This window comes from Struthio camelus, chromosome 7 (genome assembly GCF_040807025.1).
Source record: "Struthio camelus isolate bStrCam1 chromosome 7, bStrCam1.hap1, whole genome shotgun sequence".
Lineage (NCBI taxonomy): Eukaryota > Metazoa > Chordata > Aves > Struthioniformes > Struthionidae > Struthio > Struthio camelus.
Window position 1 is genome coordinate 40,551,701 of NC_090948.1, and position 12,676 is coordinate 40,564,376.

Sequence of the window (12,676 nt, forward strand, 5' to 3'; positions counted from 1 at the left end):
GGATTGCCCTCTGAATGTTTGGAACCAATTCCTAGCATCAGTATATGGAATAATTATCGTAAGACTGCATGTTCTGGGGACCACTCACACAAGATCCTCATCTGCTGTCTTCAATAACTACAGCTGCTCATGGACTATAGTCTGCTTGAATTCTGGCCGTTTCTTGACAGCTGGTGTGATGGGTCATACTATTCAGCTGTTCATTTATCTTCATTGTCTTTTGTATAAAAATGGATCTGAAGTAGCTGTAGATAATCCAGCAAGCTACTCGTATCTTCTTTTTTTCCTATTTTTATCAAATTTTAGGCATATTTAGTAGTAAAGCCTGGTTTTCTTTTGAAGAAATTACATTGTCCTAGAGTGCTGGAGCTCTCCGAAAGGCTTTTGTGTTGGAAAGATAGTTTCATACGTTTCCTGTGCAGAGTAATATCGATTTCTGAAGAATCTATAAGGAGTTGTGTGGATAAATGCATATAAAGCACTCTCTCTCTTTCCTAGAGCTCTTAAGCCACGAAGATGCAACCACGCTGAATGATGTCAAGACATTGGTTCAGCAGTTGTATACCGCCTTGTGCATTGAGGAGCACCAGCTGAACAAGGAGAAGGAGCTGATAGGGAGACTAGAGGAACTGAAGGAGCAGCTAGCACCGTTAGAAAAAGTGAGAAGTGAAGCGTCTCATTGTATTTGACTTATCCTCCAAACACCAGATTAATTTATTTCAAGATTGTAATTAGATCCCTGACACGCTTCAAATAGTTTTAAGATCAGTGAAGCAGAAGATGGCACTAAATCTATATCAAGCTATGTCTGTTTCTGCAAAAGTATTTTATTTCCTTGCTTTATATAATTGGAAATGAACTTGGTAATAAATAGAAAGATTGGTGCTTATACCACGAAATATCCCTGCAAACATAGAGAAGTAAGCATCTTTGCTAAGTATCCAGAGTATGCTCAAAGTAAAATAAAGGTGATGGGGAGGTACTGATGGAAAAGACATTTAGAGATGTCTATGTAACCTAGGGTTAGATCACGTATCTCAAACAACGTAGGATTTTGTGTTGATAGAGAGCATTGTTTTTGTGTTTTAATGATCACATCAGTACAATGTTTTTTGAGAATACAAGGCACGTATTTCTTTTTTTCTGCAGGTAAGGATGGAGCTGAGCAGGAAGGCAGAGAAGAGGACAACCTTGGTTTTATGGGGAGGGCTGGCCTACATGGCCACTCAGTTTGGGATTCTGGCCCGCCTCACCTGGTGGGAATATTCTTGGGACATTATGGAACCAGTCACCTATTTCATCACCTATGGTAGTGCCATGGCAATGTATGCTTATTTCGTAATGACTCGCCAGGTAGGACATGTTGTGCTGATGTTGACACTTCAATAGAAGACTTGATTTGAGCTCTACTCCCTAGAAAAAATACAAAAACTGTATCTATTAGATGTCAGTTAACCCCTTCCCTCCTCTGTCAGAGTCTGGATGCCCCTTGATTTAGTTTTTGCTTTGCAGAGTGCCGGGGTATTCTTGTGGAGTTGCTTGGTGGTGGTCATCGCGGATTTCCTGATCGTCCTAGCCATAGATGCTTGTGTACGCTCTATGGTTGACTGGGTTTAGCTATACAGGTTCATGTACTGACAGATAATATTTTCTACCTCCACCCCCCAATAGACGTTCACTTGCAGTGCAATTAAGTTGTGCTCTACCCTGTAGTCTCTAAGTATCGTGACTTAGCAGTTCAAATAAACTACGGGCACAAGAGGTACCTTCTGAGTTTCAAGGAAGCAGACTTCTCTGACATACGAGATGCTCACCTTTCTAAAGAGACAAGAAGGGCTCAGAAAACATGTAGAAAACGCTTCTCTTTGGGTGTGTCATGGATCTGGCCTCTTATCCAGAAGTAACAGATCTATTTGGATCCTCGCCCTTTGGTACGATCCCAGATCTATTGGCACTCTGGCTAAGTCTTTGGAAACTAGTCCTGCTCCGATGTTGGGAAGTCTTTGGACGAAACAGAGGTGTGCTTCTCTGAGTCCTCGCAGTAGTGACAGATTCTTGGCGGGGTTTTCTAGTACGTGGTTTGTCTTATCACTCCTTCATAATCCCACCCAAATGATGAGGGAGGAAGGACTCAGAGGGTCTCAGACCACCAAAATAGATGCTGTGGGTGTTCCAGCATAGTCTCCCAAGGGTCCGTGTCAGCTGCCTGATTTCAAGGATTGAGGACACATGTGCCACTGTCAACATTATTTTCTGCCAAGTCCATTTGGGACTTCTGTCATGTTTGAACTCAGAGTTGATGTTTTGATCAAGTCTGTTTCAACTGGTACCCTTTCTGACAGACTTAAAACCTCAGTAGTTCAGGGATGGCTTGCCTCTGAACGCAGCTTTTCTCCATCTTACAATCTTACCATCATCGCTGGACGCATGCCAGAGAAAGAGATGGCGTAATATTCTAGTGCAAGGGATAGTTTACTTCAGCAGACAGACCTGTGCTTTGCAGAGGTTGTGTGGGATTCAGCTGAACAGCATCGTCTGTGCCCCGTTGACTCCGAGCTCTGCTGCTCTGAGTTACCTTCATGTTCTAAAAAGCTGTGACTTGTTGCAGTGCAGTATCCCTGGCAAAAGCTATGGTATGGGATTTTTGTTCTTGCCTGCGCAGCTTGGTGGAGAGATGAACTCATAACTGTTGTTGTGATGAACTCAACTATTGTTGCTTTAATTAGCCATTGTGTATTTATGATGCTAAGAAAAAGCAAGTAAAGGCTATATTACAGAGGCTCATTCTGGTATTTTTTTTTTAAAGAGGCAGGTTGTTAACACTGGGAGGTAAAAGAATAGTTAGCCTGATGTTTTAGACTGTAGCTTTTTTTTTGTTCATCTCCCAACTGCCAGCGGGTGAGAACCCTGTGAAACGTTTTAGTTTTTGTTCTTTATGCACGGAAAGATGCACGCATTCAGGACAGGAGAGATGCTACTGCAACTCACCATCAAAGTATAAGAACACACCAGGGAAAGGAGCAAATGCCTGGCTGAGCTTAGACAATGCTGTCTAGTCTTGTGTCTTAATTGACAGAAATTAGTTATCCTCCCAAAATCACATCTGATACATGCTGGGTGAATTGTATCCTGTGTTGGGATGCTTTATTCTTATGTTTTCTCCTTGTCTATTTCTAGGAGTATGCTTATCCAGATGCCAGAGACAGACAGTACTTATTATTTTTCCATAAAGGAGCCAAAAAGACACGATTTGATCTAGAGAAATACAATCAACTCAAGGATGCAATCGCTCAGGTAAGGAGAATTTCTCCAGAACTAAAAAGACAAAGAACCTAGCTTGCTTGTTGGTTTGGCAGCTGCTATTAATAGATGCACCTCAAAGAAGAATGGATGCCTTAAGTTTTCGGCCTATTTTCTTGTCACAGCCCCAATGCAATCACTGAATTGGCTTTGATCTGCCCAGGAATGGAGTTGCTGGATATATAAATCAACATCAAACAGTTGCCTGGATCTATCCATAAGGATCTTTTAGAAACTGCTGGCAAATCTTGAATTGCTTCAAGCACTTGGCCCTAAGAGGGCCCTAGTTCAAGATTTCCTTTCTTCTTTGTTCCTACACACCAGATAGATTTAGTGAAGAGTGAAGGCTTGCATCCATTCAGTTCACGTCCTGCTGACATAACACTTGAGTACCCGGGATTGCAGACCTGGAAAATAGTGTTCGAAAGTGAAGCTATCTTGTTAGAGGAGATGAGAGCGGATTTTTCATATTCTAGTTGAAGGCCGTTGTGGCAGTCTGTCTGCATTGCGGGATCAGATATTTCCCTCTGTGGAAGGGAGACAGGAGCAGAAAGAGCAGAGCTACCACATCCTCTTTTCCCTATTCCATATCATTCTCTGCTTATTCACAGGCTCTGGAAACGACAGTGTAGGATATTCAGGGCAAATTGTCCTTTCCTTGCCTTGGAGGAGGAGCTACGTGAGGAGTAGACAGAGATCAAGACTGTGCTTTGAATGAAAAAAACCCAGTTTTCTCAGGCTGTGTCGAATACTGATCCCGTTTATTTGGTTTGGTTTTTTTAGTTGATTTAAGTTTTGCGGGTTGTTTTGTGTTTTCTTCTAGTGTCAACCATGCTCATTAACTAGAGCGTGTATGTACTTCTGAAGAATGAGGGAGATGAGGACTGAGTGAGTTTATGCAGATCATATCTTCCCTACTATTTTTCTTTACTTTAGTTCCCTTCACAAAGCACAGCTCTTCCACATGGTAGATCTGCACATCTCAATTGCAGCCTCTAGGTTTTGGCTCTGCTACAGTCACAGCATGGGTTTTTTTTCTTTTCTTTTTTCTTTTCTTTTCTTTTTTTTTTCCTTAGTGGTTGAATGTAGGCAAGTTGCGAGAGATACAGAGCCAAGATCTTTCAGGAAGTGCTGGAAATGGTTTTCCCTAAATCTCAGCCTGTGACTTTGTTTTACTCTTTATCCGCTTCCCTCCTGGATAGGAGAAACAAGGAAATATAAAAAAGCTTTCCATTTTGTAGAGGGGCATGGGATTGGAGAAGGTGAATTGGGAGCCTGTTCTTTATAATATATTTTTTACTTTTAGGCAGAATTGGACCTTAAGAGGCTTCGAGATCCACTGCAGGTTCACCTGCCCATCCAGCAAATTGATGAAAAGGACTGATCAGCCAAGAAGCTCTGAACCCCGGCAAAAAACCTGTTCATAGCTCTTGCCTTTTTAATTAAAGCATTGCAGGTGGAAGCTGGGAGATGGTGTCAGGGTGGAGGGTTTTTACCTTTAATCAAGACAAAGGACTGTAAGGGAGGGAAACATCTTAAATCGGAAGATGGGGCATTGTGGAATGCCTAGCTCTGAAAAGGGCTTGGCAAATAGTCACCTTTAAAACTGTCTGAATGACAATTATGTACAAATACAGGATTGGGGGGGTTTCATGAAAAGAATGTAATGCTGGGATAGGGGTGTCTTCTTCCAGTTTTGCAGGGTCTGCCCCTTGATAAGACACCAGCAGCCTGCTTAGCTTTTTAAATTTTCCTTTATCTGATTCAGATCTCTGTCTTTCTCTCTCAAAAAAAGAAAAAGGGAAAAAAAAAAACCCACAGAATCCAAGCCACCTGGAGCCATGCCTGGTGATCGGAACTTGCGCTCCATCACCATTAACACGCACACTTCTGATCAGACCTGGTCTCTTTTATAAAGTTACTACAAGACTGCTTTCTACTGGAAAACCGTGAGCTTCTCTTCCCCAGCCCACCCCATGTGCTCCACTGACTTCCTCCTTTGCTTATTTGTAGCACAGATTGATTGTAGCCAAGTGAGAGAAGGAACAAGTTTTGTTCTGGACATTTGATAATTGATATTTTGGATTATTCCTTAACTACATAAATTTTGAGTCGCAGTGCTCTTGAGCTCCTCCTAGAAATCAATGGCAGCATTGCATGAGAGTTTTTATATTCAGTCTTAAGAGAGGGAGATTCCCCTCTTCCCACCCCAGATCTGATAGCCACCTGGACTGTGAAATTATGAAGACTTAAAGGATTATGAAACTGGCTCAGAATCATGACTCCTGTTTAACTGAACAGTGTTAGAACATGGAATAATTAAACTTGATATTTGACTGCTTGTGTAACAAGATAAAAGGTCTCACACATGATCAAAACATTTTCCTTGTTGGGAGGCTTTTTGAAAGCCCAGGCCTCTTACAGTGCAAGACAGAACTATTTCAGTTCCCTAGTGCACTTTCCCCTACTTAAGTAGCTTTAAATGAACTTTGCGCCCACAGATCAGGATTTCTTAGGAGTGGCTAATGACATCGCTTGTTCTTAGCTAAAAGAAATAGAGGAAGGGAAGTCAAGCCGTTGCCCTCTCTCCTAGCCAAGACTGACTGATTTCTAAGCAGATAAAACATCTCTTGTTTTGAAGTGGGTCAGCCTCTTTTTTTAGCATCCTGCTGATAAATGCTGTGGAGACAGGATGAAGGTGGTAGAAATGCACTAAGCTTTATATATGGAAAAGCCGGCTGCTTTTTTTGACGTTTCACTACTACTCCTCACTGTGTCATGGCAAGAGGCTTCCATTTTTTGGAGAACCATGTCTGAAAAAAAAAAAATCAGTATTAACCAGACGCCAGGTGCCTTGCAGATGTGGAAACACAGCTGGGATTGCTGCCTCTTCTCACTCAATGGCATGTTGGACTGAATGGGTGCATGTTTCTAGTTTTACCCCCTCCCCTTTTCCCTCTGTCTTTCAATTTAATTATATTGTGTGATTATTTTTTTTTATCTGTTTTATCCTGTTTGGGTGATGATTTTAAAGGGAAAAAAAAGGAACACAATCCTGTAGCTGAATCCTTGGTGTGTGTTTGGGATGAGGGAGGGAGCATGGAGAAAAGTCCTTCTTTAAGAAAAAAAAAAAATACTGAACATGTGTAAAATCCTGTATCATTTATGAAATATGTATAAAAGAGCAATGTACTTCTGGAACAATAAATAACTATTCAATTTTTGAATCTGTGCTCTTGAATAACATTTATTTCCCCCAGCTGAGACAAGATTAACATATATGTGGCAGCTGTCTCCTGAGTTTCCTTCGTTTCTCTTTGTTTAGGTTATTTCTTCCTGACCTTACATCACTGAGGCCGTGGTGGTGCAGATAATAGCTTTCCTGAAGAAGCTTGGATGGAGATCTTGCTGCCATATCTAGCTGCGTAACACAGGGATCTCAGGAGCAGTCGAGGTGGTGAGATAGATGTAGAGCTGTTTGGTCTACTAAAGGTCTACTCTTGTTTGACCAGCGGAGTAGCTCCCTGTGGAAGCTAACAAAATCTGGAGCCATATGGCAGGTTGCAGGATAAGAATATATATTCATGGGCACGTAACACCTAGCAACCTCAAACATATCAAATGGTGTCAAGCGTATTTCAGTTAGAAGGCTCTATATTGCATTCCATTTTCAGAGGAAAATTGAAGTTTTAAGATTTTTGTCCCTTTCTCCTGGGGCCCTTGAATGGCTATGGTCTGGTTTGTAATGACCACCTCTTTCGTTCATCGAGATTGGAAATCAGCAGAGGGTGTACTTTGTCCCAAGTTTATAGGGTGCTAGGGTGAGATGTTAGATGCTGGAAGATTTTTATCATGATGTGTGTTCAGATAGGCCTCTTTTGGGATTTTAAAACAGAGAGGAGGGACTGGAAGCTGTTAGTCAATGTGACCTGCCTTTAATTACTATTGAAATTTAGTGCAACAATAAAAAGCCTTTTCCTCCCAGCAGCTGCTAGCCTGTTGCCCTGTATAGGTGAGCTGCTACCCTCCCTGTGGCATAAGAACTAGTCCGAATTGGCATCCAGAAGAACTCAAGACTTGGACATCTGCCACTAAAATATTTTGAAAGCAGGAAAATGCTGTGACAAAATTGTACCTGCACATGCCTTGATGTTGTTTTAGAGATGGTGTGGCGAAAGGAGAAGTAAACTAAATCTACACCTGTGCCCTGAAACGTGGGCTCCCCTGGGGGGCTCCTGTTTGTCTGTACCCCTGGAAGCTTACTTTCTTACTCCTCCCTGCACTTCCAAGTGCATGTTGTCTCTGCTGGTGCTGGGTGGCACACCACAGACCTCAGGAACTCAAATCTTGGTGCTTCTGCTTTTGCTCTCCTCGAATGGTAACGTTCACGAGGACGATATTCATTCTTCTCCTTTATGTTGTTTTATAGCAACGTTGACAAACTGGTTTGCAATAGATATTTCGTGTCTATAAGCCAGGCGGGTAACAGTGTCATGTCCTGCTGGAAGTGTTTTAAGAGCAGGCAACGCTGCTTGAATCTTACTGCAGCACTCTGTTCTTACAACCCAATGATGGATAAACAGCGTCGTGTGCTACAGTGCTCAGCTGCTACTTTTCTCTTCCTACTAACTTCAGTTTTCATTTGTTTAACCTCTCTTCCCTTCCTTGATATGAGGGAGCTTGCAAATAAATACATGTACAACTTATAATTGTCTGGAGAAGTTCGTTAGGTTGCTTTTTGCCATGCCTGCAAGGTCCTAGCTTGCAAGCCTTTCTAGGGGGAGGTGTCGTGGCTCTTTGTTTCTGAAGACCAAAGAAGAAACCTTCTCTCTCTTTCCCTGTAGCTCTTCCTACGTGAAGGCAGTGGTGGTGATTACCTTGTACGAGCTCTTGCTCTTTTTCCATGTTGGTTCTAAGAGGGTTTGTATGATACTCTGAAACTGCTGTTGGCTGTCACATCTTTGCAGTATGTCAGTCAAGTAAGCTGGCTACCCTGTGATGTTCTTCTGAGTAAGTGGAACATTTTACTTGATCTACTTTTTGTGTGGAATCGTAAATCTGAAGCGCTGTTTACTGTGCCACGTTGTGTGCCTCTATTTTCCCTTTTCGCTTGAGGTAGAAGCTTTTTCGTATTTTAAATATATTTCTATCCACCCCTAGAGATTCCAGTTATTTCAGTTTTATTTCTTTACTGACATTAAAGGGGTGAGAATTAGAATATGGGAATGAAAATTGAACTTGCTATATACCTTAGTCCTGAAGTATTAAGAGAAGCTGGTGCTATGGTGTAGCATTGTGACTCTGAACTTGTAAGAGATAGGTTCTGCTCCTGTTTCTGCTACTGACTGGTTTAGTGGTAGTGGCTATGCCATCTCTATGCGTGGATTTCTCCATCTTCAAATTGAAGATTAAGGAAAAAATACGGGGCTCTGTAGAACCTCTGGGGAAAAAACCCTCAAAATACCAAGTTCAGCATCACGGGGCTCCTGTAAGTGAAAGGAGATAATAAGTGCTCTTCACGGGGAGTCATGTTCTATTTGATTTTAATGTGATCTTGATTTTTTTTTACTTGTTGAACATGCTCATTCTTCACCAAACTCGTATTCACTCCCTGATCTCAATGGCCCTTCCCATTGGCACTGTGTCCTGGGACAAACTGTTTACAGAAACAAGAGCTATCTAGAAGTCCTTGACATTCTTGCAATCCATCTCAGCAGCCTGTCAAGGCTTATTGTAAACATACATCCTCAAATCAGTTGCAGACAGGGATCCTGTCGCATATGTCGGCCTCTCAGCGGCAGGAAGTGCTGATTAGCTCTTCCGCCTGCCCCTTCTAGACAGGCTACACTAGTTACGCTCCTGCAGCAAAGGCTTTTCTTGACACGCCTCACTTTTCATCAGTCATTGGTGTGTCTTGAGAGGTGGCTCTGATGAAGGGAAAAGGCCAGCTTCAGCAAATACTAGAGGGTCTTTATTCACTAGTCCATTATAAACAAGCAGCATGATGCTTTCCAGCCTAGCCGACTCTTTGAAGACTTCAGCTTCCTTGTGTGAGGTTAAGCTGTCTACACCTCTGGGAGAGGTGAGAGGTTTGGTTGCCACCTACAAAACTACAGACGTGGAACTGTCTTAACTGCTTCCTCTTCAGCTATCCTAGCTGCTTCTGCCCTAAATGAGTCCAACCCGGAGAACGCGCATAAGACAAAAACTAGCTCTCTATTTTCCAGCACTCTTTCTTGTGTTTAGAATAGACATACCTGGACTTAGACTGGGGTAGGTTTCGAAGGTCATCTCCCTTGAGTACCAAAATAAAATCCCAGGTCTCTATTTATTTTAATATCGTCTTCTGCCCCTTGCATCTTTTTGCCTGCACTGACAGCTCCTTTTAGGAAATACTAAAGTGATCCCAATTCTTCTCTCTGCTTGGGAACTCAGGCTGGCTAATCTCTGAGGGTGCCTCAATCCAAGGTGTCAAGCCACGCGGGAGTGGAAGCAGAGGTCAGGAAAAGTAGGTTTACCAGATCTGTCTAAGGAGTGCAGGCCCTACGGTATCTAGAGCACTTGCTTGATCTTGAGTTCTCTTCCCCCTCTGGAGACTCTGTTAGGCAAAAGATCAATTTTTCCTTTTTCCTACTGGGAGTAAGTGCTCCAGTTCCTTGAGGCAAAGACTTGCACTGGTCCGGATTGCACTCTAATACAGGCGGCTATTATTGATGTGGGAACCAGAACTATGGATGTCAGCAGAGGGACCATGCAAAAGTAATAAAAGAGCTGCCTCTGGTGTTTCTTCCTGGAGTCTCACATGATCTTTGTCTTTCCTGTGGATCCCAAGGATGCTTGGAGGCAGCACACTGGACCTTCTGTAGCTTTAGACTTTTTCTTTGAACTAGATACTTGTGATTTTGGAAGTGTTGACTTTGGGAACGCTGGGGCCTCTCCTTTCTTAGTCCTTCTTGGAGAGCCTGAAAGGTGCTGTTTTGAGACCCTAGAGGCTTTAGAACTGTGTGAAAGGGGATTAGGATGCGGTTTATTTCCATATGTTAATTGTCAGTTGTCAGTCACTTGGACATAACTGTCAAAACATTATCTTGTCAGACCTAATGCACCACCTCCGAAAATAAAGACAGCTGGTAATGAAACAGTCCAGAGAGAAATATGCACACCTCTAACACAAATAGAAAATTCAATTCAAACTTGTCAGTTTTATTTACCTGGGATCATAAGAATAAATCAAACTCTGAATGAAAATAGCAAAACACAACTTCCTCTGGCTTGCTGTATTATTCTCTGTTCAATTTTAGTTTCTCTTCTGGGAATTCACATAATCACCTCTGAGTGTTATCTGCCCTGCTAGCTTTGCATATAATGACTTTGTTCTCCTTTCCTGTTGTTGAAAAAAACTTTCTGGTACTGCGCAGCTGTCAGCACAATATAACCACAGAGATTTCTTTTGTTGGTGGGAGCAATGATAGTCACTTATAAAGCTTCTTTCATCATTCACTGGAGTCATTCACCACTTAAAAAAAACCCTCGACTGCTAGGGTGGAGCAGAGCAGCACATAGCACTTCACTGCCAAGGGAACACCCAGACAGAGAGACCACTGAGGACTTTCTGCAGTGTAAAGTATAGGTGCCACCTCTATGCAAAGCAGGCATGTACCCAACTTCCCATCTTGTGCAATGCAAGTTAAGAAAAACGGAGCCAAGATTTTTTTTTTCCACTTGACTTGAAGCAAGGACGTCAGGCTCCAAGTTCTTCCTTGCATCAGCCTGCTGCAGAAATGCAGGCTGTGAGAGAAATGGGAAATGGCCACACTTGCTTGATTGTGGAATTGGTGGAGGCTAACTGTACTCTTTGCCGATGGATAGCTTTCTGCCTGGGGGAGGGTTTGAACTATTGTTCAAATAGCAAGCGAGACCTGTGTGTATGTATGTATGTGTGTGTATATGTATACATACATCTGCATACATATATATTAAAAACACAGCTATGAATCTATCCTCTGCAACTGAGGAGGAGCTACAGCTAGTAGGAAGAGAGCAAAGGTCCCTTTCTGTTCATTCCAGTTGTCCTTGGTATCTCTTGCTGCTCATCATGGAGCTTGCTTTGCTTTAGTAGAGAAAGGATTTAAGAAGTAAGCTGGGGACTAGCACATTCATTTCATCTGTACCCAGAGCACATAGTTGTGATCTGCAACTCCACCCAGTTTGGTTTGAACCAGTAAGGCAGAAGTTTTTCAATTTTTCAGTTTTGCATTGAAGTAAATTCAGCACTTGTTGGATGTTGACTTTTTGGGTTTGTTTTTTTTTTCCCCTGAAGGCAGAGAACACAAGAGCACTGCAGGGAAACTTCTTTATTAGACTTCTTTAATAATCTGGCTAAAGTGGTCAGGGTAAGCGACCAGGAGTGGAAAGAGTCTTGTCTAACATGAGAACAGCTTGTTTCTCTGCAGGACACTAGTCCTTCACTTTGACTGATGTTCCTATTGTAGCACTACTTGAGGCACTCGTCTGCAATCTCTGCTCGGAAGGCTCACTTTTCCTTTGGCCACTATTTCCTGCAGTTAAGGCTCTCTAGCTGGCGTTTTCTGACTGGGGGAAGCCGTGAAGTCATATGACTTGTGGAAGGAGCAGAGATAACAAGCACCAATCTTTTCTTCTCCATCCCTTCAGGATGTCTGGGTGTCCCCTGCTCAGAATTCTTCTCCAGATAAGATAGTGGAGGTGTCGCTATGGGGCAGTCGGGCAAGAAAACAATAGCGGGGTGAGTCCAAAAACAAAATCGATCAGTAAGTACATCTCTGTTGTCAGTAAGGGGCAAGAGCTGCTCTGAGGAGGTCAAGGTTGGACCTGTACCCCATATCCCTTCAGCTTCTTCCTCTGATAAATCTCCAGGAGAGCTATCCCAGTTGCTGTTCAGAAAGCTTGGGGTCAGAAGCTCTACCAAGAGGAAGACTGCAAGAGCCACAGTGGGTGTAAGGGTTTTCAAATCTGTTACTTGAGTAGCAACTGTTCCTTGGCTGAGTGGGATGTTCCAGTACTTTTTTTTCTCTGCCTGCTTCGTTGTCCGGTTGCAGCCAGTGTCTTCGATGGGTGAGTAGAGAGGTATTGCCTTCAAGCTTATTTCTGTTCTCACTTTTAAGGTTCATGCTGAGCCTTGGTATTCTTAGGTGAAAAGCTGGCATACAAGATAATATCCTTTTTACTGAAGGTGGTGCAAAATTCTTTGCATTTAGAAAGGCATTTCTGTTTCAGAGCCCGTGTTATGAGAATCCCTACTGTCAAGGTCTTTAAAGCACTGGGGAATTTTCCTTTCCCTTAGCAGTGGAGGCTCCATGAGTAGATATTATGCCATTTTTTTCACCCACTCACCTGG

At 42.7% G+C, this 12,676-nt stretch overlaps 2 protein-coding genes across 11 annotated transcripts in view; both read left to right on the plus strand.

Annotated features, from left to right (window-relative positions):
- The window catches only part of MCU (mitochondrial calcium uniporter), a 96,603-nt gene extending 90,076 nt beyond the window's left edge, over window positions 1-6,527 (plus strand). For 5 of the 7 annotated variants that reach the window (XM_068951017.1, XM_068951019.1, XM_068951020.1 and 2 more), the window contains exons 5-8: window positions 499-659; window positions 1,150-1,353; window positions 3,178-3,294; window positions 4,607-6,527. In XM_068951017.1, coding sequence (XP_068807118.1) covers window positions 499-659; window positions 1,150-1,353; window positions 3,178-3,294; window positions 4,607-4,684 — 560 coding nt within the window. In that variant the 3' untranslated portion in view covers window positions 4,685-6,527. The remainder of the gene's footprint in view (window positions 1-498; window positions 660-1,149; window positions 1,354-3,177; window positions 3,295-4,606) is intronic. The other 2 variants (XM_068951023.1, XM_068951024.1) reach the window with 1 other exon arrangement.
- Window positions 6,528-6,623: 96 nt separating this feature from the next.
- Window positions 6,624-12,676, plus strand: part of OIT3 (oncoprotein induced transcript 3) — a 31,975-nt gene continuing 25,922 nt past the window's right edge. The window contains exon 1 of one of the 4 annotated variants that reach the window (XM_068951016.1): window positions 6,624-6,757. Coding sequence is in view for 2 of the 4 variants with exons in the window: in XM_009675479.2 (XP_009673774.1) it covers window positions 12,330-12,393 (64 nt within the window). In the remaining 2 variants the exon portion in view is untranslated. Of the gene's footprint in view, window positions 6,758-11,890; window positions 12,394-12,676 lie in introns of those variants that run through there. The other 3 variants (XM_068951015.1, XM_009675479.2, XM_009675489.2) reach the window with 3 other exon arrangements.